This window comes from Panthera uncia, chromosome F2, assembly GCF_023721935.1.
Source record: "Panthera uncia isolate 11264 chromosome F2, Puncia_PCG_1.0, whole genome shotgun sequence".
Lineage (NCBI taxonomy): Eukaryota > Metazoa > Chordata > Mammalia > Carnivora > Felidae > Panthera > Panthera uncia.
In genome coordinates, this window is record NC_064812.1 from 54,987,331 (window position 1) to 55,011,668 (window position 24,338).

Genomic DNA, 24,338 nt, shown 5'->3' on the forward strand with positions numbered 1-24,338 from the left:
CTTCGGGGCGCCTGGGTGGCTCAGTCGGTTAAGCGTCCGACTTCGGCTCAGGTCATGATCTCACAGTTCGTGAGTTCGAGCCCTGCGTTGGGCTCTGTGCTGACAGCTCAGAGCCTGGAGCCTGCTTCAGATTCTGTGTCTCTCTCTCTCTCTGCCCCTTCCCTGCTCATGCTCTCTCTCTGTCTCAAAAATAAATAAACATTAAAAAAAATAAAATCAAAACTTCAAAACCCATTCATATGTATATATACATATATATGTGTATATATACACATATATATACATATATACATATATGTATACATATATATATATTTCCCCTGATTCTAGTAATTATAGTAGCACTATTCATATTTATATATGTATGTAATGTAATTTATGATATATGTAACATATGACATATGTTATAGTAGCACTGTGTACATATAGTTACATATTTATTATATTCACACACACATACACCTATGTCTTTGAAAACAAAGTTTGCAAAATAAATGTTTTTAGGGAGTTGTTTACTAAGGTTCTTCACATAGATAAGCAGGGAATCAACAGAAGATAAACATGCTATCACCTAAATGACAACACCTGTGATTATTAGCCTTGCAGCCACAGTAAATAATTTCTTAAGAATCTAAGTGTCTTTAAATGATGCCATTCCACCCAGAGGTGATTTTTCCCTAGACCAGATGAATACCAATGTAGAATTATAACATTTTTTTACCACATAAGGTTGTACGAAGTGACTTAGCATACAGTCAAACGATAGATTCCTGCCTTACCTGTATTGGCCTCCTAGACACTTTTTTTTTAGTTAAGATATAATTGGCATGCAACATTAGTTTCAGGCATCCAAAAGTGATTCACTATTTTTGTATATTGCAAAATGGTCACCACAATAAGTCTAGGTAACATCCATCACTACACAGTTACAATTTTTTTCTTGTGATGAAAGTTATGATTTACTCTATTAGCAACTTTCAAATATACAGTATAGCACTATTAATTATGGTCACCATGCTTTACATTACATTCCCCAGACTTAGTAATTTTATAATGGGAATTTTGTACCTTTTGAGTACTTTCACCCATTTCGCCCCCTGCATCCAACATTTTTAGAGCACATTTGGCTCTATGTCAGGCCCTAGCACACAAACACGCTGGAGATAGGATTGTTGCATTTGAAAGGAAACAGCTTGTAGACTGGAGGAGGTAGAAACAATTTTAATTGGACTGAGGTAACATTAAAGTTTATGGAAAAAGTGGAGAAAACAGGAAAATAAAGAGGGGTATCTTAGTAATAATGATAATATAATTGAATTTTTAAATTTAACAGATATTTACTAAACAACTTAAAGATTCAGGTGTGGTTCTAGGGACTGAAGATCCACAGATGAAAAGGTACTCTTATGATACTTTCATTCACAGTTTTCAATGTGTGTTTCTGTAAAAGACACAAAGTTTAACTACATATCTCTCATCTCACAAAGATCTTTTGAGTTCAGTACTATTATTATTCTGTTACCACACTGGGATATAATATACAGTTTCTTTCATAGGAAAAACTGAGGCATAATGAAATAAAGTAATTTGCCCAGAGTCACAGCTAGTGGATGCTACAATATAAAATTATGCCCAGACCATCTAACTCCAGAGTCCTTTTCATAACTGTATTGCTGTAACTGCTTTCTTTTGGAACAGTTATATGACATATTTGTTATGGAATGGGATTTTTTAGTAGAAAAGCCAGTGTTTCAAGAAAAAGAATAAACAACTAATTATATCCAAATTGAGTCTGAGCATATAAAATTTCAAGAGCATTTTCTCCAAGACAGAAGGGAATGAGAAGATTGGCATATTTCTAAGAGAGGATTCTCTTATTTTGATTCACTTATTTTGAGAGAGAGAGAGAGAGAGAGAGAGAGAGAGAGAGAGAGAGAAACCAAAAAACAGATCCTTAACTATAGAGAACAAACTGAGGCTTACTGGAGGAGAGGTGGTTGGGTGGGGTCATGTTAAACTGGTGATGAGTATTAAAGAGGGCGATAAGCACCGGGCATTGTATGTAAGTTATGAGTCACTAAATTCTACACCTGAAACTAATATTGCTCTATCAGTTAACTAGCTGGAATTTAAATAAAAACTTGGAAAAGAAAAAAAAAAGAAAATATTCTTCTTTGTTCTCTGTGATAATACTTTCGAAGTTTATTTTTTTCACAGGGTGACCACATACCCCAGTTTTCTGGGACCATTCTGGATTGTACCAGAATGGCAGCCTATTTGATTAGTTTCCTCTTGCATTCTTAAAAGTGTTCTAGTTTGTGCAATAAATTTTTTGCTCACACTATTTGTACTATGCTACTTTAATTTTTGGTTTGCATGGTACAGAGCTTTCCTATATTTGTTTTTTTTTACTTACTTTGAACATAAAAATATTTTTAATGTCAACTATGTTACTTGTTTGCCATTATTCAAACAGTACTGAGATGTATGAAACCTTTTTAATTTCTCTCCACTGTCCCCACCAGAATCATGCACCTGAAATAATTAATATTAGCAGTTTGATGAAAATATCCTTCTTGCTCAAGAAAAGCTATGCATATATGTAATGTGCATATAAACATAAAAATTCACACACATATCTGCATATATAGGACATATGAAGGTATTTTCCTTTACAATTTTTAATAGAGGGTTCATAATATATTCATGGCTCTTCTATTTGTTATGCATTATTTTCACTTTATATCATGACTATCATTCTAGGCCAAATATATCTAGGACAGTTTTTTCATAAATGCATTATGTTCCACATTTAGTGTATTCTACAGTTCTTCCAACAGTTTTCTTATTGGTGATCAGTCAATATTTAATCCTACAATGTTACAACAGACATCTTTGTATGTGTATACATATATATATTTGTATGTGCATATTATCTCCTTTGAGTTAATCCTTGAATTTCTTTTTTTCAAAGTTTATTTATTTTGAGAGAGAGAGAAAGAGCACTAGCAGGGGAGAGGCAGAAAGAGGGAGGGAGAGAATCCCAAGCAGGCTCAACGTTGTCAGTGCAGAGCTGGATGTGGTGCTCAAAACGTGACCTGACTTGAGCTGCAACAAAGAGACGGATGCTCAGCCAACTTAACCACCCAGTTACTCCTTATCCTTAAATTTCTGTAAAATTGGTTCCCCTAATTGAGATTTGCTGAAGAAAATGGTATATTCATTTGAAAAATGATTCACACTTTGGCCAGCAGATAAGGGAGCACATTTTGTCACATCCTTGCCAGCAACAGATGTCATTAGCCTTTAACATTTTTACCAATCTTGATAAGTGAAAATCTGTGCCTAATTATAGGCTAAATTTGCATTTCTATTGCTACTATAAAATGGGCATCATTTCATGTTGACAGTGTGCATTTCCTTTTATATTAATCATGCCTATTCTTATCCATTTTTAGGTTGTTTGTCTTTTAATAATCAATTTGTACATTTTATATAAGAAATATTTTTAAAATTTGTTTTATTTCCATTGTATATCTCATATAATCCATTTTTTTGTGCAGTTAGTCTCAATTTCAGAGTTTAAAGTGATTCATTACTTACTCTCAGATACTATTCTTTCTTTATGCTTCTTTTCATATGTTTTATAATTTTGGTATATGAATTTTGGTATTTAAGATAATTCTTAAAAAGAATTTTCCAGGGGTGCCTGGGTGACTCAGACACTTGAGCATTTGACTCTTGATTTTAGCTCAGGTCATGATCTCACGGTCAAGGGATCAAGCCCCACATCAGGGTCCACGCGTAAGCCTACTTAAGATTCTCACTCTCTTTCCCTCTGTCCCTGCTCACATGCTCTCTCTCTCTCTCTCTCTCTCTTTCTCTCTCTCTTTCTCTCTCTCTTTCTCTCTCTCAAATAAAAAAAGAGAGAGAGAAATTTTTTTAAATGGAGAAAAGTGAAAATGAAAACACAATGGTCCAAAATCTTCAGGACCCAGTGAAAGCCGTTCTAAGAGGGAAATATATAGTGATACAGGTCTACCACAAGAATAAAGAAAAATCTCAAATAAACAACCTAACGTTACACCTAAAAGAACTAGAAAAAGAGAACAAACAAAACACAAGGTGAGTAGAATAAAGAAAATATAAAGAAATAGGTGAGATAGAGACACACACACAAAAAGGAATAAAGGGAAAAAATTAATGAAACCAAGAGCTGGTTCTTTGGAAAGATAAACAAAATTGATAAACCCTTAGGCAGACTTATCAAGAAAAAAAGAGACAGGACCCAAATAAATAAAATCGGAAATGAGAGGAAAATTAACAAGTGACACCACAGAAATACAAATGATTGTAAGAGAATACTATGAAAAATTATATGCCAACAAATTGGACAACCTAGAAGAAATGGATAAATTCCTAGAAACATACAATCTTCCAAAACTGAACCAAGAAGAAATGGAAAATCTACACAGACCAATTACAAGTAACTGAATTGAATTGGCAATTTAAAATAAAAGGTAGCAAAAAATAAAAGTCTGGGACCAGATGGATTCACAGGTGAATTATGCCAAACATTTAAAGAATTAATACCTATTCTCAAACTATTCCAAAAAAATAGAAGAGGAAGGAAAGCTTCCAAATTCATTCTATGAGGCCAGCATTACCCCGATATCAAAACCAGACAAAGATACCACAGACAAACAAACAAACAAAAACACTGCAGGCCAGTATTCTTGATGAACACAGATGCAAAAATTCTCAACAAAATATTAGAAAGCCACATACAATACATTAAAAAGATTTTTCACCATGATCAAGTGGGATTTATTCTTGTAGATACATGGAGGGTTCAATATTTGCAAATCAACAACATGATATACTACATCAACAAAATGGAGGCTAAAAACTTATGATCATCTCAAGAGATGCAGGAAAAATATTTGACAAAATTCAATATCTGTTCATGATAAAAAAAAACTCTCAGTAAAGTGGGGTTAGAGGAACATACCTCAACATAATAAGACTATATATGAAAAATGCCAAATCTGCCAAAATTTACCCAGAAATAGACAACCTGAATAGGCCTATCAGTATTAAAGCAATTCAGTTAATTGCCAATAACCTTTCAAAACAGAAATACCAGGCCCAGATAGATTCACTGATGAATTCTATCAAAAACATAAGAAATTATATATAGCAGATTATGTCTTTCAAAAAAGTAGTCCATTTTATCTAGGTTATCAATTTGGAGATATAGAGTTATTAATAGAATTCTCTTAATTGTCTTTGTAATGGTCATGGAATCTGTAGCGATGTCCTCTTTTTCATTTCTGATGTTAGTAATTTCTGTGGTTTTTCTTCCTAGTTAAACTGGCTAAAGGTTATTGATCTTATTATAAGTCTTCAAAGAAGCCACTTTGGGTGTTACTGATTTTCTCTGTTGATTTCTTATTTTCAATTTAATTGATTTCTGCTCTAACTTTTATCATTCTTCTCTTTTGCTTACTTTGAATTTAATTTTCTCTTCTTTTTATCATTTCCTAAGGTGGAAGCTTAGATTACCGATTTTCTTAGATTTTTACTTAGATTTCAATATATATATATTCAAAATCAATACTTTTTCCTTTTTTTTTTCCAGATACTTTTTCCTTTCTAACACAAATTTAAAGCATTCAATACTTTAAGTTTTCCACTAAGGATTGCTTTCACTGCATCTCAGATTTTGATAAATTATATTTTCATTTTTATTTATTTCAAATATTTTAAAATTTCTCTTTAAATTTCTTCTTTGATCCATATATTACTTCAAGGTATGTTGTTTAATCTCCAAATATGTTGTGATTTTCTAGCTCTTTCTAGCTTAATTCCATTGTGATCTAACAGCAGACATTGTATGATTTCTATTCTTTTAAATTTGTTAAGGTTTATTTTATGGCCCAGAATGTGGTCTGTCTTGGATAATATTCCATGTGTGCTTGAGAAGAATCTGTAATCTGCTGTTGGATTAAATGGTCTATGGATGTCAATTATATACAGTTAACTGATGGTGCTCTTATGTTGAACTTGTGTTCAAATGTCCTTACTGATTTTCTGCTTGCTAGATCCGTCCATTTCTGACAGAGGGATGTTATTGCTTCCAATTATAATAGTGGATTCATTTATTTCTCTACATCCTATCAGTTTTTGCCTCATTTATTTTGTCTCTGTTATTAGGCACATACACACTAAGAATAGAATTGATTCCTTTGCCATTATGTATTGCCCATTTTTATACCTGATAACTTTCCTTGCTCTGAAGTCATCTCTGTCTGAAATTAATACTGTTACCCCTCCTTTCTTTTCATTAGTCTTGGCATGGTATATATGTCTCCATCACTTTACTCTTAATCTACATGTCTCTTTATATTTAAAGTGCGTTCAGGGGGATGAGGTGCCTGGGTGTCTCAGTCGGTTAAGCTCCAACTTTGGGTCGGGTCATGATCTCACGGTTCATGAGTTCAAGCCCCATGTCTCATAGTTCGTGGGTTCAAGTCCCATGTCTGACAGCTCAGAGCCTGGAGCCTGCTTCAGATTCTTTGTCTCCTTCTTTTTCTGCTTCTCTCCCACTCATGCTCTGTCTCTCAAAAAAAAATACATTAAATTTTTTTTTAATAAAATTTTTAAAAAGTGCATTTCTTGTAGACAATATATACTTGAGTTATGTCCTTTTGATCCATCTGACAATGTTTTTTAATTGATGTATTTAGACTATTGACATTTAAAGTGGTTATTAATACAGTTGGATTAATGCCTACTATATATTTTTTTACTATTTTCTATTTGTTGTTCTTTGTTCCTATTTTCGTTTTCCATCCTTTTTTTTTTTTTTTGCCTTTTGTGATTTGAAATTTTATATAATTCAATTTCTCTCCTTTGTTAGTATAGAAATTATACATTTTTTACTTTTTTGGAGCTACCCTAGAGTTTTCCATATATATTTACAACTAATCCAAGTTCATTTCCAAATAATGCTATACCACTTCACAGGTGGTACAAGTACCTTAAAATAACAAAATATTCTCAATCCTTTTCTTCCTTCCTCCTGTCACTTGTATCATTGCTTTCATTCATTTCAGTTATAAGCAAACATTATACATACACACACACATATATATAATCAAGTTATATATATATATATATGTGTGTGTGTGTGTGTGTATACATATATATATATACATATATATGTATATATATTCAAATGCATCATTGCTAATATTATTTTAAATGAACTGCTAGGGAATAAGAAAATAAAAGTTGTTATTTTATCTTTACTTATTAATTCTCTGATGCTCTTCCCTTTGTGTGTGTGTGTGTATCTGAATTTCTGACCTATATAATCTTCCTCCCCTCTGAAGTACTTTTTTTTTTTTTAACATTGCTTTCAAGGCAGGTCTATTGACAACAAATTACCTTAGCTTTTATTTGTCTGAGAAAGTCTTTGTTTCTTTCCTCTTTCAAGTATAACTTCTCAGGGCACAGAATTTCAGGTTGGTGGTTTTTTCTCTCAACACTTTAAATATTTCACTTTACTCTCTTCTTGCTTCAGTGATTTCTGAGAATTTGGATGTAATTCTTATCTTTGCTTCCTTTATAGGTAAGATTTTTGCCCAACCATCTCCCCACCCATGGCTTCTTTCAAGTTTTTTTTTTTTTTATCTTTGATCTTCTAAAGTTTTAATACAATATGCCTAGATATAGGATTGGGGTGCTTATTCTGCTTAGTGTTCTCTGAGCTTCCTGAATCTGTGGTTTGGTGTCTGGCATTAATTTGGGGGGAAATTCTCAGTCATTATTGCTTTAAATATTGTTTGAGTTCCTTTTTATCTCTTCTTTTGATATTCCCACTGTTTGTTACACATTTTGTAGTTGTCCAGGATTCTTAGAGACTCTGTTCTGGATTTTTTTCTAGTATTTTTCCTTTTTGCTTGTAAGTTTTAGATGTTTCTATTGTCATATTCTCAAGCTCAGAGACTCTTTCCTCAGTCATGTCTACTCCTAATAAAGATCATTATTCTATCATAAGAGTTTTGATCTCTAGAATTTATTTTTATATCCTTTCTTAGAATTTCTCTCTGTTACATTATCCATTTTTCTTGCATGTTGTCTACTTCTCCCAATAAAGCCCTTACTGTAAAATTCCCAGTCTGATAATTCCAACATCTCTGCCCTGATTCTGGTTCTGATGCTTGCTCTGTCTCTTCAAATTGTGCCTTTTGCCTTTTAGTATGCCTTGTAATTTTTTTATTGAAGGATGGACATGATGTATTGAACAGGCATCTGTGGCAAATAGGCTTTGAGTAATGAAGTGATAAGACGTGGGGAGAAAGGGAACATTTTATATCACTATGATTAGGTCTCAGTCTTTTGATGAGTCTGTGCCCCTGGACTGTAAACTTTCCCCATGCTTCTCAGTATCTCCCCATGTTAGGTGAGACAAGATGGCTAGAGGGGATGGAGTTGGATATTTCCCTTACCCCAGATAGGTTGGGCTCTGATAAAACCCATCAGGTTAGGTTCTGTTTAACTAGTTTCTCCTGAGGTAGGCCTTGTTAAGAACAACATAATGCTCTGACATATTTGAAAATCGTTTTGTTTCCTTCCCTCTGCCAGAAGCACATGGGGATTTTTCTTAGATATTCACTGTGAGGAACTCATAGAACTTCTATAGGAAAAACTCAGAAGAGTGTGCCTCGCCCCGCCCCACTACACACACACTGATGATAGGGTACCCTTGGAGTTTTAACTCTCAAACTTGTCCACTCAGCATTCAGCAAATTATAAATTATGGATTAGGTTTTTCTGTCTAGCTCGCTCCCATGGAGTTTTATGCCGCTATAAATTGTGATTATTTGTATCTACCTGTCTGTCTCTCCAATATTTGGGGCAGCAGTTTTCCCTGTAAACTCCCTTTTCTGACAGATATAAAGAGTTGTTGATTCTTCGGTTGGTTCAGCTTTTTACTTGTTATTATGACAGAGTGGCAGCATCTAAGTTCCTTACATGCCAGACTATAACTCAGTGTTAAGGAATTGACTTAGTAAATGTGCAACTCAAGTCATAAGAGCAAAAATGTATGAGTATGTCAGGAACTAGACTACTAGTTGGGGGTGTTCAGTGTGCTGTGGCATTGGCCAATATGTTTTTACAGAAAAGATAAACTAGAAAGTTAGTTTAATGTTGATCAGTTAAGAGAGCCTCTCCTATATATGTTCATATGTGTGCATATGTACATACATTTGAATATATGCTTTATGTAATATTTTTTTCTTTTGATGTTTTATTATAAGCATATTCCTTTGTTCACACACATTACCTCAAAACAAATATAATATCTGCTTAATATTTTATGTTCCATCATTAGTATTACCATTTATTATCAGTTTTTTTCTACTTTAGTTTGCTCCTTTTATATGGATAAATTTCATACAGAACTTAGCTAACTTGACCTTTAAAATTTTTTTTAATGTTTATTTATTTTTGAAAGAGAGAGAGACAGAGCACGAGTGTGGGAGGGGCAGAGAGAGAGGGAGACACAGAATCTGAAGCAAGCTCCAGGCTTGGAGCTGTCAGCACAGAGCCTGAGACAGGCCTCAAACCCACGAACCGCGAGATCATGACCTGAGCTGAAGTCAGACGTTTAACCAACTGAGCCGCCCAGGTGCCCCACTTACTTGACTTTTTAGTTGGCATTTTAGATAATGGAACTTCACCTCTTTAAAACAATCTATTCTTCTGGTTTTGTTTACAGTTCTCTGACTTTTCTATGTATGTGTCTATTTGACATCTGTTCTTAGATCTCTGAACATCAGTTCAAACTTCATCTGTTTAAAATCACACACATGACTTATTACTCCACCTTTTCTACTATTCCCTTTCTCATTAAATTGCAACACAGTACCAGAAAAACCATCAATCATCCTTGGTATGTCAATCTCCATTAACTTTAATTTTTAAATCATGTTAAATTGGCTTCATAAAGATTCACCTATCTCTACATTCTCTCCCACCACCAGGTCCAATAAACCATGATCTCAAGCACAGACAATGCAATAGCTTCCTAAAGATTCATGCATATACCTTCTTGAATTCTTCTGTTCATCAGACTGCTATTAATATAATCTCTGAAAAAGGTATTTAGCCATTAACTCTTGCTTTTAGGATCAAGACAATGCTCTTTAACATGTTCTTAAGCACCTGCATAATTTTGTCTCTTCCAGCCCTTCTGTTTTCATGCAGAACCAGTGATTTCTTTTGCTTTCTCGGCTATACACCTGCTTTCCCTTACTCTTTTTTTCCAGAAGCATATCTGTCATTGTCCCCCCCCCCCGCCCCATTTAAATGTAGCCACACATGCAGTTTCCTACATCACAAATCTTCCTCTATTTTCTCTTTCTTTAGTTCACTCATGGTTCAGATCTCAGTTAAAGTATTTCTTTCTCAGGAAAGTCTTCACTGAGGTTCTTAAGTAAAATCTTGTATAGGTTCTTGTATAGGTTTTCATGGCTGCATATGCCCTTTATTCTTAACAGTTATCAAGTTTGGATTTGGTTGTGATTATTGGAATAATGTCTGTCTTTGCTACCAGACAGTAAAATTCCTGAAGTTTGCAACCATTTATGATTTTGATCACAGTTCTGTCTCTACTACTGTAAAGTACATGGTAGATGCTCAACAAGTATTTGATTGAAGAATAAACGAATGACATTTTATTTACACTAAGAATCAACTACCAATTCATACTACAGTCTGCTAAGCTACCTGACAAATGGTAAAATTTGTACCAATTAAAATAGGATTCCAAGAGCAATATACACCTTTTCAAATTTCAGATGTAGTACAGATTTCACCAAAAATAAGTCTCACTTTGAAAAGGCCCTCCAAATGAATCTTTATATGGGACAAGGCTTTGGACCATGGATAGGCTGTGATAGTGATGATCAGAAATTAAGACTATTTCTGTAGGCAACAAGTTCATTTTCAGAGAATGGCAAGGTATGAGTCTGAATCTTTATCTTCTGCGTCAAAACCCCAATCCTTAGAATCAGCCTTGTCCTACAAAATGAATAGGAAGATAGAAAAGAAATAGCATGTAGCTGATGACCAGAATCATTTATCAGCAATAGACATTAGTTCATTTAGACACATGTGACCATGAAGATTCCATGTAGGCCAGACTGACCTTCTCTCCTAAAGGAAAAAAAAAAGGAAAAAGAAAAATTAAGAAGAGAACTATTTCTTTGTGATGCTAATTGAGTAAGAATGTTCTAAGACAATATATGTGAACTGAAGGTACTAGCTGCCCCGGGCCATTACCCTTCCCCCTTCCTACCTTATTTTTGTCCATTAATTGATCCAAGAAGCAATAGTTTTCTGTGAGTCAGCTTTTACTTCATAACAAACAGCACTAAGACATACAACAGTATGCATTTATCTCCAAATCACAGGTATGCAACTTGGTTGGGCTCGATCACCTCTACATGCTTCATTGTGGGTCACAGGACCCAGAAGGAACAGCTATGTGGTAGTTGTAAAATATGTTTACAAATTCTTTGATGCTCCTTTGAAGAGATGGAGCTTAATTCTCTGCTTCTTGAGTATGGACTGTAATTAGTGACTCACTGGCAACCGATAGAATAAGATGGAAGTGGCAGTGTGTGACTTTTGACCAGGTCATAAAAGACATTTTTGTAGCCTCCTCCTTGCTGTGTGTTGAACTGCATGCTTGTGAGGAAGTCAGCCACCATCTTGGTGAGGACACTTACACCTATGGAGAGGCCCATGTGGTGAGAAATTGGGGCCTCCTGCTAATAGCTATGTGAATAAGACCTCTCGAAAGTGGATCCTTTAGACCTAGTCAAGCCTCACTTGACTACAGATAAGGCCAACATCTTGACTGCAGCTCCACGGAAGATGCAGAGTCAGAAGCACTCAGTTAAGCTCCTCCAACATTTCTGGGCCCCAGAAACTATACGGTAATAAATGTTTCTTGTTTTAAGCTACTAAGTTTTGTGATAATTTAGTAGGCAGTATTAGCTAATGAACAAGCTGCTACCAGAGGCTTATTCTCATGTTGAAAGACATTGGTGTAAGTAGCCCAACTCAGTTGTGCAAATACATTTCAAGCCTCTGCTCTTGTCCCATCTGCAAATGTCCACTATCCAAAAGCACAGTATTTTGGTCAAACTCAACATCAATGGGCAGGGAAGTACTTCTCTACAGGAGGCTATGGTCACTTGATGACATCAGGTTCAAATCTTTAGAAATTTATAAGGAAGAAGAGTCTTTGCAGATGTGATTAAGAATTTTGACATAATGAAACTATCTTGGATTTAGGCCGAGTTGGGCCTAAATGCCATCACAGGTGGCATTCTCTTTATAAGAGAAAGGTGGGGGTGCCAATGCAAACTGGTACAGCCAATCTGGAAAACAGTATGGAGCTTCCTTAAAAAGTTGAAAATAGAACTGCCCTACAATTCAGCAATTGCACTACTAGTTATTTACCCAAAGAATACAAAAATACTAATTCAAAGAGATACATGAACCCTGACGTTTATTGCAGCACTATCAACAATAGCCAAGAGTGAAATTATGGAAAGAGCCCAGATGTCATCGACTGATGAATGGATAAATAAGAAATAGTACACACACACACACACACACACACACACACTAGAATATTTCTTAGCTATCAAAAAGAATGAAATCTTGCCATTTGCAATAACATGGATGGAGCTAGAGAGTAGTATGCTAAGCAAAATAAATCAGGCAGAGAAAGACAAATACCATATGATTTCACTCATATGTGGAATTTAAGAAACCAAACAAATGAACATTGTTGGGGAAAAGAGAGGCAAACCAAGAAACAGACACATAACTATAGAAAACAAATTGATGGTTACCAGAGGGGAGGTGGATGGGGAGATGGTTAAATAGGTGATGGGGATTAAGGAGTGCACTTGTTGTGATGAGCAACAGGTATTGTATTTAAGTGCTAAATCACTAAATTCTACACCTGAAACTAATATTACACTGTATGTTAACTAACTGGAATTTAAATAAAAACTTGGAAGAAAAAGAAGAGAGAGAAACACAGGGGGAGATCTAACAAACACAGAAAAGAAGCTGATGAAGTTGCAGGCAGAGGCTAGAGCCTTGTGGCCACAAGCCAAGGAACGCCAAAGCATGCTGGTAGCCAACAGAAGAAAGAAGAGGCAAACAATGGATTCTCTCCTAGAATCTCTGATACCTTCCTTTTGGACTTCTGACCTCCAGAATTGTGACAGAATAAATTTCTGGTTTTTTTGAGCCACCAAGTTTTTGGTAATTTTCTACAATAGCCCTAGGAAACTAATACGTCCTCTGATAAGGTGGAGGGAAGAGTTGTATACTGGCTGAAAAATCATCTAATTTACTTTAGCATCACTTCAAAAGATAACCAGACAATAAAAAGACTATGTATTGATACTACCAAAATAAATGAACAAATAAACACATAAATAAGCAAATGAATACATAGATGAGAAAAATGAATTCATATCAAAGATGAATTATCCATGAAAGCAGTAGAAAATGTCAAAATTTTTCTTCTCAACATTTTCTAAGAAACCAAAGTAAAAAGATCTAAAAATAATACAATGTAAGAGAAGAGAAAATAGAGAAAATTAAGGTGAGCTCTTTAGATTTAGGGGGAAAATGGAGGATAGATGGAACAAGGAATAAGTGCTGTGTTAGAACAGGCATATGGAAGATATGGGGGAAAAACACAATGAGATTTTTAAAAATCAAAGATAAATATATAAAAGAAAAGATGAAATCCATTTTATATACAATTAGTGTTTCTGAAAAAGCTACTGTTACAAACATAATAGGAAAAATTCCCAAGAAGAAAATTATACTGAAAGACATGTCAGTTTATAATTGAAAGGACATTATGTATTTTTAGAACAATTTATATAACATGTTTCATACTGGAAAATATTGCAGTTCAAAGTCAATGTGATCTTGGCTTTTCTTTTTTGATTTTACCTATTCATAATAAATATGAAGAAATCTTCGAATATGTCATGATGCCTATAAGAAATTATTATTGATAAATCAAGTAAAGTAAGTCAAGAGATGGATATCTAAGGTTCTCAACTCCGTGATTCCATTGACCTTAGTCTGAGCCATCCTTCTCATCAAGTTTGCATAAAAACAATTTCAGAAGCCAACTGTAATTGGCACTCATGTGCACCTGCTAATGTATTCATAAAATGCACTGGAGTCAATAATTGTTACCTCTATAGAAGTCAACCTTTTAAGTGTATTGTCACTTCTTTATATACTATAACAAGCACTTGAGAAACAAATCAACTGGCATAACATTACCTTTCTGTATGTTATACATACATACAACAACATATGACTACATATCAATGAGTTGTTTTTTTTTTTTAATACTGGGAGCAATGGCTTCACCAAATGGCTTTTCAGATATTCATGCGCCATGCAATTTGTTAAAATGATCCAATAAATGTACTAATTATGTACTAATTGTGTATATTTTGTATATTTTTGGTAAATTGGAAAACATTACAGATTAGCCACACATTTGCCTATCTTCTTTTCTTTTTTTTTAAATGCTTCAAGTTCTTTTTTAAATTCCAGTTAGTTAACATATAGTGTACTTTTAGTTTCAGGAGTAGAATTTAGTGATTCATCACTTACATATAACACCCAGTGCTCATCACAAGTGCCCTCCTTAATACCCATCACCGATTTAGCCCATCCCCCCACCAACTCCCCTCCAGCAACCTGTTTGTTCTCTATAGAGTCTCTTCTATAGCTTTTTAAAAATAATGTCATGACAAAAAAATTCTCTGTGTTTTATCAAAGAGAAATATATGTATGATTTATTGGGTTTTTTGGAATTAAATGGATATCCATAGGAAAATGATTTAATAGGCAAATGTCAATTCTTCACTACTTCTTCTAGAATGTGTATAATGGCGACATGAGTTATAGAAAATATACCCATTTTCACTTGAGACATTTTCAGTATAATGGGGGTGGTTGACACTAACAAATTTTCTGTTTACAAAAGCATACTTTTCCAAAGGTAAAAAGTGATATAAAAGTGTCCGAGGGATGCAGCACCTGCCCTTTGTATCAAATGGCACAAGAAACTGGGACTGTGTTTTCTTAGTCTCTTTTTCTCATAGGGCTGGGCAGGGACCTTGCGCTTTGGCTGATAGTAAGTGTTGAGTGGTTAAATGAATGTTTAGACACTAATTCCTGCAGGTAAAGCAGATAGTACATACTACTATTAAGGCCAACATATACCCAGAGACCATTTATGCTTTTCACGGGTAACTAGAGTAATGCACACTTTTCTGAGAGAAGCCCATGACTAAAGTTTGCCATTACTCCATTTCTCCTGTTTCTTTGGTGACAACCTGTAGGCTAAGATTACTTGAAGTCTTTCTAGAAGCTCTCATAGCATGGAATTGCTGGTTTGCTTGACAGAATAGTCCAATCCTGTGCATAAGAGAATCTGAATCCTTAGGAAGTTCTTCCTAATACCTCAACTAAATTCTTGATTCAAGTAGTCCCCACATTTTAATACTACATTCCTTAGAAATGAAAAATGAACATGTACTATCTGCCTCCGTACTCCTACATTACAACACACACACATTCAATCCCATTGTTTCTAGCAAAGTTCTATCTCAAGCATCCCAGACAAATTGGATTATTAAAAAAAGCTGTGTAGAATAAATATCAATTTCACTGTGTCAAGAGGTTTTCTTTTATTCTAATGTAAGTTTCTTTTGTTGCTGTGTTGTAGTGGCAGGAAACCGGACTGGAAAACCTCTTAAATGCATCTCAACTTCATGATTTCAAATTTTATAGTATTTTGTCTACATAACATAACTTCTGAAATAGGTACTTACTTTTATTTCCCCAAATGAACCAGATTCTCTCAGTGACTTCTGGGATTAAATTATGGAGTCTGGGGGAAGCTCTAAAGATGTGAGGGGTTGTATATATATTTGTTTATTCTTCAACTACAGAAAACTATTCTTTATGCCTAGTCAGCTGAACCAGGCTAAAGTTATTTTCCTTAAAATGCATATATTAAGACAAAGTTTTATAACGTTGTTTTAAAAATTGCTACATATTAGAAAAGTCCCCAATTTAACCATACTGTTATATAATTACTTTCTACAGGACACCATGATAAAAAATCGTACCAATTGCCCGAATAATGAACCTAACGTTTTTAAAAAACATGCATGTGATGATAATAAGGTAATAATAATTACTTGGAATTTATGTCATTCAAATTTGACTTTATAGAAGCTTATATTATTTGTATGTCTGTTAGAGATAATTATATTGCTTATATTCATATCATATTCTTTTGTTTCTCACCAGACAGTTCCTATTGACCTATTAAGTTATACTGTGGTCTTCTTTTATAATTATTTTACAAAGATCCTTATGCTTATTTGGTAAATAATTTTTTTCTATTTTAGCATTTCTATTTTCACTTTGAAAATGTTAGAAGAGCTGCTGAATTCAAAGACATACATATCCCTTATTTCTGAAATTCTTCTGCAGCAAAATATTTGTTAGAGTGATTGCTTGCATATTCACAAACATGTCATGACGATAATTTACTTCTAGGACTTTGAAATTTTTTCTTTCAATATTTGTTTATCTTCAAACAACTACTACCTCTGGTTGGTGGAATATTACAACTTACAAACCTTACAGCAAAAGTCTGTGTCATTTCCTTCTACAGAAAATATTATGTGTTATTTCCATCTACAGAAACCAGTATGATATTCAAGTCTTTTTTAATTTCACAGTAACCAAGTTAACCTCATAGTATCTCATAGTGTATTCATAAATTCTTTTAATTTTAATTTCTTTAAATATTTGAAAGACTTGTTTGAAGTGAATATGGACCTTGATTTTCTTATTGCCAGCTATTCATCCATAGCTCAAAAGGTACAAAAATAATAAGAGAAATCACATACCTTTCATTACTGTTGCCTCCAGAAGCCCTCTCCTTTGGTTATCTCATTTAAAATTGAATAATCTTATTATATACTCACTCATAAGTGATGAGATCATAAATGTATATTATAAAGAAAGGAGACTTTAAAAAGTCAAATAATCATTAAACCAAATTCTAGGGACTTCAGACTGTCACTTAGGAGCTACACAGTTTTAGTCTAGTTATTTGTCAGTCATGTGATTAACTGGAATGGAAATCTGGGGTGGAGGTGAGGCATTATTTGGCAGCACAGCTCTGGCTTTAGGCTCCTTATGAAAGTTTATCATTTCTTCATATTTTATTTGAACCACAACCCTTCTGATTTTTTTTCTATAATAGGAAGCTGTGTTTTTATATCGTGCTGCTCACAAGTTGAAGCACTTTGTCAAAGTGAATAACAGTGAGGAATTCAATCTCCACTTATCAAGAGTTTCACAGGGCATGTTACAGTTGTTGAACTGTACCCCCAAGGTAAGTTATTTACTTTGAACAGAAATACAAACTAGTCCTCTGATAGGATGCTATAATTCTCTTATGGATGTATCTATTATCTTAGAATTCTAAGTGCTTATTATTACCTGAGGTTTAAGTACATTTACTCAACTCTAGTAGAGGAAAGTCTTACCAATTCTTAGCTGGGCAAATAGTTTATGAAAGAAGAATAAAAATAAATGACTGCATACTTCATTGCTATAATAACTTTCCAAGAGGCTAATGTGATAAATTTTTACCTCTAAAACACATTAATAATTTTAATCCGTATATGTACACATTTATAAGAACTCATAGCCAATAAAAGAGATCATCTAATGTATTTAACAAATATCTTTACGTGTTAAAACTGGACATATATATATGTCCAACAATTTTTTTTATTTTTTAAAATAATTTTGATAAATATATAGGGCTAATTTTCCCCTACTTGTCTGCTAGTGGTTATGAAATATAAACAGCAAAACAAAATTTGGAAGACACTATCTTGACACTAGGCAACTGTTTCTTCATGTGCAAATGGAGAAAAAAATAGTATCTTATAGGAGGTTGAAAGGATTAAATGGCATAATTCATGTAAAGTGCTTAGTACTAAAAAAAGTTTCAACAAATATATTATTACCATTGCCCCCCCCTTGAGGAATTTTACCAGCTGTGAGAGAAAGCCAAAAAGTTTCTTGCTTTTTTAAAAAGAAATTTTTAACATTTTCATGATAGGGAAAGGGTCATGTGTGTTTCTATTTTTTAATACTAGTAGTTGCCCACAGAAGGTGAGATGGTAAAATTATCTTTGAGCCCTATTGACAGTGATGAAAATAAAAACAATGGAATTTGAACTTCATTTATCATTACATTATCTACCTGATGCAAGCCAGTCTCCTCTTGGTGTCCTGGATTTACCAAGCTTATTTCCAACTTTTTCCCCTTACTTATGTTAGTCCTTTATGTGGAATTTCTACTGTCCTTTTTTCTATAACTTTGGACTATCCTGTTCTATGCATCCATCAAGGCCAAGCTTACATCTTGTGAAGGCATATACTCCAGGCGACTGCCTTTTAGTCCTTATTTAGAGTGATTTCAAAGCACTGTCTAATGGAGGAATGGCAGATAGGCTTCTTATTGCTTATACATCCAGTTGCTTAATAGTGACTGTTGTTGGAAAAGTTATGTTGAACATAAAGTCTCAAATCAGGGCTGAACTGAGAAGTCTGCAGACAAAACTGGTGATATCAACTCTTGGCTTAGGAAGCAGTAAGGGTTAGAGGTATGCTATATATTTGCAATTCCTTCTCTCATGTGTTGAATGTTGCATGGAATACCATGTTCCAAAATCAACTAATTGTAGAAGAAAATACACAAATAATTTCTATCTTGAAATTAAATTAAATTCTTACAAAGTTAACTAACCTGATACAGCCCACCTTTTTCTTGAAATTATAAGGCAAAATGTTAAATTTTGAATTTAGCTACAGTGAATTTCCTTCATGAGTCAAGCATGTTATAAGCTTTTATTGTTATTTAATTCATTTTGCTTCCGATGGATAAAGCTTATTAAAATTTATGGTCAGGATTTAATAAATTAATGCTAACTTTATTTTCATGTTGATTAAAATTCTACTTTTGTCCCGGTTAGTATACCCTTCTATATTAGTTTTTCATATCTCACAGGCATTAACATAGTGCTGGACATGGGAATGCCATGGGAATTCAACTTTTAAAGTGGATCCCCTGAGTGATTGCGATGGAGTTAAGAGACATTTCAAAATAGCTACCAAGGGTGGGGAGGTCTTGGAAAGGAGACACAAATAGCAGTGAAATAATCAGTTCTGTGGTTCATGGTGGCAGAGCTTGATTGGGGTCAGCAAAGATGGGGCTTGGAAGTAGGATTCTTATTTGTTCTTTACTCTGACACAAATTCTCCAGATATGTTATTTTTAACAACCCTTATCTGGTGTTAAGAGAGTACCAGGCACTGCTCTAGGTATTATATATATATTACCTCAGACTTTACAAAAATCCTGCAAGTATGTACCATTAAGAAACTACAACACAGAAAAAGTTAGAAACATTCCCAAGGTCACAGATTGGTATGAGGTACATCTGGGGTTCAATTTAGGTGGTGTGGTTTGACGCTATGATCTCTCATACCACCACCCTGCCTCAACTGTAGACCGATTTTACGGCCAAATTCTGTGAATGAATTGGGAAATAGACACAGAAGGCAGATATGAATTAAAAGTGGGGCTTTATTGCCAGAGAAGCTGGATTGAAGAACATGGCTTAGACCTGAAGTCAAAGTGAGGACTCTGAACACTTCCCCAGGAGCCTAGCCCTGTATGCAGCAGGAGTCCAAAAGGCTCCCCAGTTGGAGAGAGAGCAGCAGGAGTCCAAAAGGTTCCCCAGTTGGAGAGAGAACCTGAACTGACAAGTGCAAAGAGAAAGCCCAGCCCAGACTGTGCATTGTGGCATTATTTCCTAGAACTTACCCCTCAATAAAGCACACCCCATCCTTTGCTAGGTGTGATGCCTTCAGAATTGATATGCCTAGTAAGTCAAGTAGGAGTACTATCATTTATTAAGCACTACGTATCTAGCCCTCTCTATAACCCTAGGAGAGGTGGTCGTATTGCCATTATAGAGATGAGGACACTGAGCTTCAAAATATTTAATTTCCCCAGGGATATACAACTAGTAAAAGAACAAATTGGGATTCAAACTCCTATCTGTCTGAATATCTTGCTCTGATCCACACCTAAAGAACCTCTTTGCCTTTTTCAGAATCCCATTTTGAGGGTCAATGTAGTGATTGAGTTCAGATTATATTCAACATTAAATTAGAAAGAGAATGCATTCTGGATAGACTGAAAAGGACATTTGTAATTCAGACTGAATATGTCCAGAAGGGGAAGGGAAGTAGGTATGGGGTAGGAAATATCTTACCCTTGAGATTGCTGCATACCCTAAACACGAGGCATGCTCTCCAGACAAACCTCTTTCAGCTGACTCAGTGGCAACCAATGTAGGAAGTGATTACTGCCTTGTCTAGCTGCTGATTCAAGTGTAGTTTCTATCTCCCTTCTATTCCAGTAGTGAAGCCTCTGGAGTCAGACTCTGGATTCACATCTCAACTGTACTATTGACTGATGGCATGAGCTTTAAAAAGTTACTTCTTTGAATCCCTGTTTCCTCAGTTCTGCATTAAGACTAATAGAAGTAGCTACCTCTGTTATATGAGAATTAAATATGATTATATAATATGCTTTAAAAAGTGTTTGCCACATAACAAGCTTCAGTGAGCAATACAGCACCACCAGTGGAGGCTGGAGCCACTTACACCAAAACCTGCCCCCCTGTATCCTGCAGGGGCATCTTTATTAGGACAGGTCTGTGAGCAAGCACGGCAGGTCTCTTCCCCAGAGGACCAACACAGACACCCCGCATGCAGCAGGTCTACTGATCATAGAGTGCTCCAAAGTTTCTGCTTCGGTTCTGGTGGAAATAGGACTGGCCTTTTTTTTTTTTAGTTAGGCTTATAATTTTTGTTTGTTTGTTTGGGTTTTTTTCCTTTTCCCATTTTTGGATCAGGTCTTTCTTTCTTTCTTTCTTTCTCATTGGAATCAGGCATAACGTTTTTTGGTTGTTTGTTTGTTTTTGTTCCTTTTCTTTTTCTCTTTTTTTGGAGTAGGATTTTTTTTAAAACTCAGGCTTATTTTAACAAACAAATCAAATACACCTATTTATAAAGGGCCAAACACTCCCCATTGCAAACAAGGGGGAACTCTGCAGAGGACTGACCTGGGGAAAGAGCAGCCAAATCACAAAAGTAGAGACTGCACACAGCATACACCAGAAACACTTCCTAAAGCACCAGGTCCTGGACAATGTATGATCCCTTCTTAATATAGCACTACTCTCAGGAGCAGGAAACAACAAGCTTTCATAACATGGAAAAGACAGAAACTTAGACAAATGACAAGATGGAGGAATTCTCCCCAAAAGAAAGATCAAGATGTAACCACAGCCAGGGATTTGCTCAAAACAGATATAAGCAATATCTGAACAAGAATATTGAACAACAGTCATAAGAATACTAACTGGGCATGAAAAAAGCATAGAAGACACCAGAGAAACGCTTGCTGCCGAGATAAAAGACCTAAAAACTAGTTAGGCTGAAATAAAAAATGTTTTAACTGAAAGGCAAAACCAACTGAATGTAATCACAATGGGGATAGAAGAATCAAAGGAATGAATAGGTGATATAGAAGATAAAATTATGGAAAATAATAAAGCTGAAAAGAAGAGGAAAACTATTAGGTCACAAATAAAGACTTAGGGAACTCAGTGATTCCATAAAGTGCAATAATATCCATATCATAAGAGTCCAAGAAGAAGAGCAGAGAAAAAGGGGCAGAAGGTTTATGCGAACAAATTATAGCTGAGAACTTCCATAATCTGGGGAAGGAAACAGGCATTCAAGTTCAAGAGGCACAGAGAACTCTCATCAAAATCAACAAAAGCAGGTCAACACCATGATATATCATAGTGAAACTCGCAAAATACAAAGGTAAAGAGAAAATTCTGAAAGTAGCTAGGGACAAAAGGTCCTGAACCTACAAAGGTAGACACATAAGGTTAGCAGCAGACATATCCACAGAAACTTGGCAGGCCAGAAGGAAGTGGCATGATAAATTCAACATACTAAATGGGAAAACTATGCAGCCAAGAACCTTTAACTGGCAAGACTGTCACTCAGAAAAGGAGAAATAGAGTTTCTAAGACAGGCAAAAAAACTAAAGGAGTTGGTGAACACTAAATCATCTCTGTGAGGATTTTTAAAGGGGGCCCTATGAGCAGGAAAGAGATACCAAACGCAACAAAAACTAGAAAGGAAAAGAGACAATCTACAGGAAGAGTGACTTTACAGGTAATACAATGGCACTAAATTCATATCTATCAATAATTACTCTAAATGGAAATGGACTAAACGCTCCAATCAAAAGACATAGGGTATCAGAATGGGCAAAAAAACCCAAAAAACCAAAAAACTCCTTGATATGCTGCTTACAAAAGACTGATTTTAGCCCAAGACACCTCAACATGGAGAATGAGGATATGGAGAACCATTTATCATGCTAATGGGCATCAAAAGAAAGCTGGAGTAGCCATACTTATCTCAGACAAACTAGACTTTATTATTTTATTTTATTTTATTATTTTATTTTATTTTATTTATTTCATTTTATTTTTTAAATAGTTTATTTATAAATAAATAAAGACAGACAGTGTGAGTGAGGAGGGGCAGAGGGAGGGAGACAGAGAATCCCAAGCAGGCTCCATACTGTCAGCACAGAGTCCCATGGAGGGCTTGAACTCATGAAACCACGAGATCATGACCTGAACTGAAACTAAGAGGTGGACACTTAACTGACTGAGTCACCCAGGCACCCCCAGAAAAACTAGATTTTAAACCAAAGGCTGAAATAAGAGATGAAGAAGGGCACTCTATCATAATAAAGGCATCTATCCATCAAAAAGATCTAACAGTTGTAAATACTTATGCCCCCAGTGTGGAGCCACCTAAATATATAAATCAGTTAATAATAAACTTAAAGAACTTAAAGTGAATAGACACTTCTCCAAAGAAGACATCCAGATGGCCAACTGACACATGAAAAAGTGCTCAACATCACTCATCATCAGGGAAATACAAATCAAAACCACAATGAGATACCACCTCACACCTGTCAGAATGGCTAACATTAACAACTTAGGCAACAACAGATGTTGGCGAAGATGTGGAGAAAGAGGATCTCTTTTGCATTGTTGGTGGGAATGGAAGCTGGTGCAACCACTCTGGAAAACAGTATGGAGGTTCATAAAAAAAAAACTAAAAATAGAACTACCCTATGGCCCAGCAATTGCACTACTAGGTATTTATCCAAGGGATACAGGGATGCTGTTTCAAAGGGACACATGCACCCCAATATTTATAGAAGCACTATCAACAATAGCCAAAGTATGGAAAGAGCCCAAATGTCCATCGATGGATGAATGGATAAAGAAGGTGTGGTATATACATACAATGGAGTATTACTCGCCAATCAAAAAGAATGAAATCTTGCCATTTGCAACTATGTGGATGGAACAGGAGGGTATTATGCTAAGCGAAATTAGTCAGAGAAAGACAAGTATCATATGACTTCACTCATATGAGGACTTTAAGACACAGAACAGATGACCATAAGGGAAGGGAAGCAAAAATAATATAAAAACAGGGAGGGGGACAAAACATAAGAGACTCAAATATGGAGAACAAACAGAGGGTTACTTGAGGGGTTGTGGGAGGGGGGATGGGCTAAATGGGTAAGGGGCAATAAGGAATCTACTCCTGAAATCATTGTGGCACTACATGCTAACTAATTTGGATGTAAATGAAAAAAATAAAATTAGTAATAAAAAGAAAAACAATAGTAACAAACTTAAAGAACTCATTGATGATAATACAATAATAGTAGGAAACTTTAACACCCCACTTACAACAATGGACAAATCATCTAAGCAGATCAGCAAGGAAACAATGGCTTTGAATGATACACTGGACCAGATAGACTTAACAGATATATTCAGAGCATTGCATCCAAAAGCAGCAGAATACACATTCTTTCTGAGTGCACATGGAACATTCTCCAGAAGGGATCACATACTGGGTCAGAAATCAGGCCTCAGGCAGTACAAAAAGATTGGGATCATACCACACATA

General features: G+C 35.0%; 1 protein-coding gene across 3 annotated transcripts in view; it reads left to right on the plus strand.

The window, feature by feature from the left end:
* Positions 1-24,338, plus strand: part of IL7 (interleukin 7) — a 95,145-nt gene that overhangs the window by 29,953 nt on the left and 40,854 nt on the right. For 2 of the 3 annotated variants that reach the window (XM_049633635.1, XM_049633634.1), the window contains exons 3-4: positions 16,252-16,332; positions 17,426-17,557. In XM_049633635.1, coding sequence (XP_049489592.1) covers positions 16,252-16,332; positions 17,426-17,557 — 213 coding nt within the window. The remainder of the gene's footprint in view (positions 1-16,251; positions 16,333-17,425; positions 17,558-24,338) is intronic. The other variant, XM_049633637.1, reaches the window with a different exon arrangement.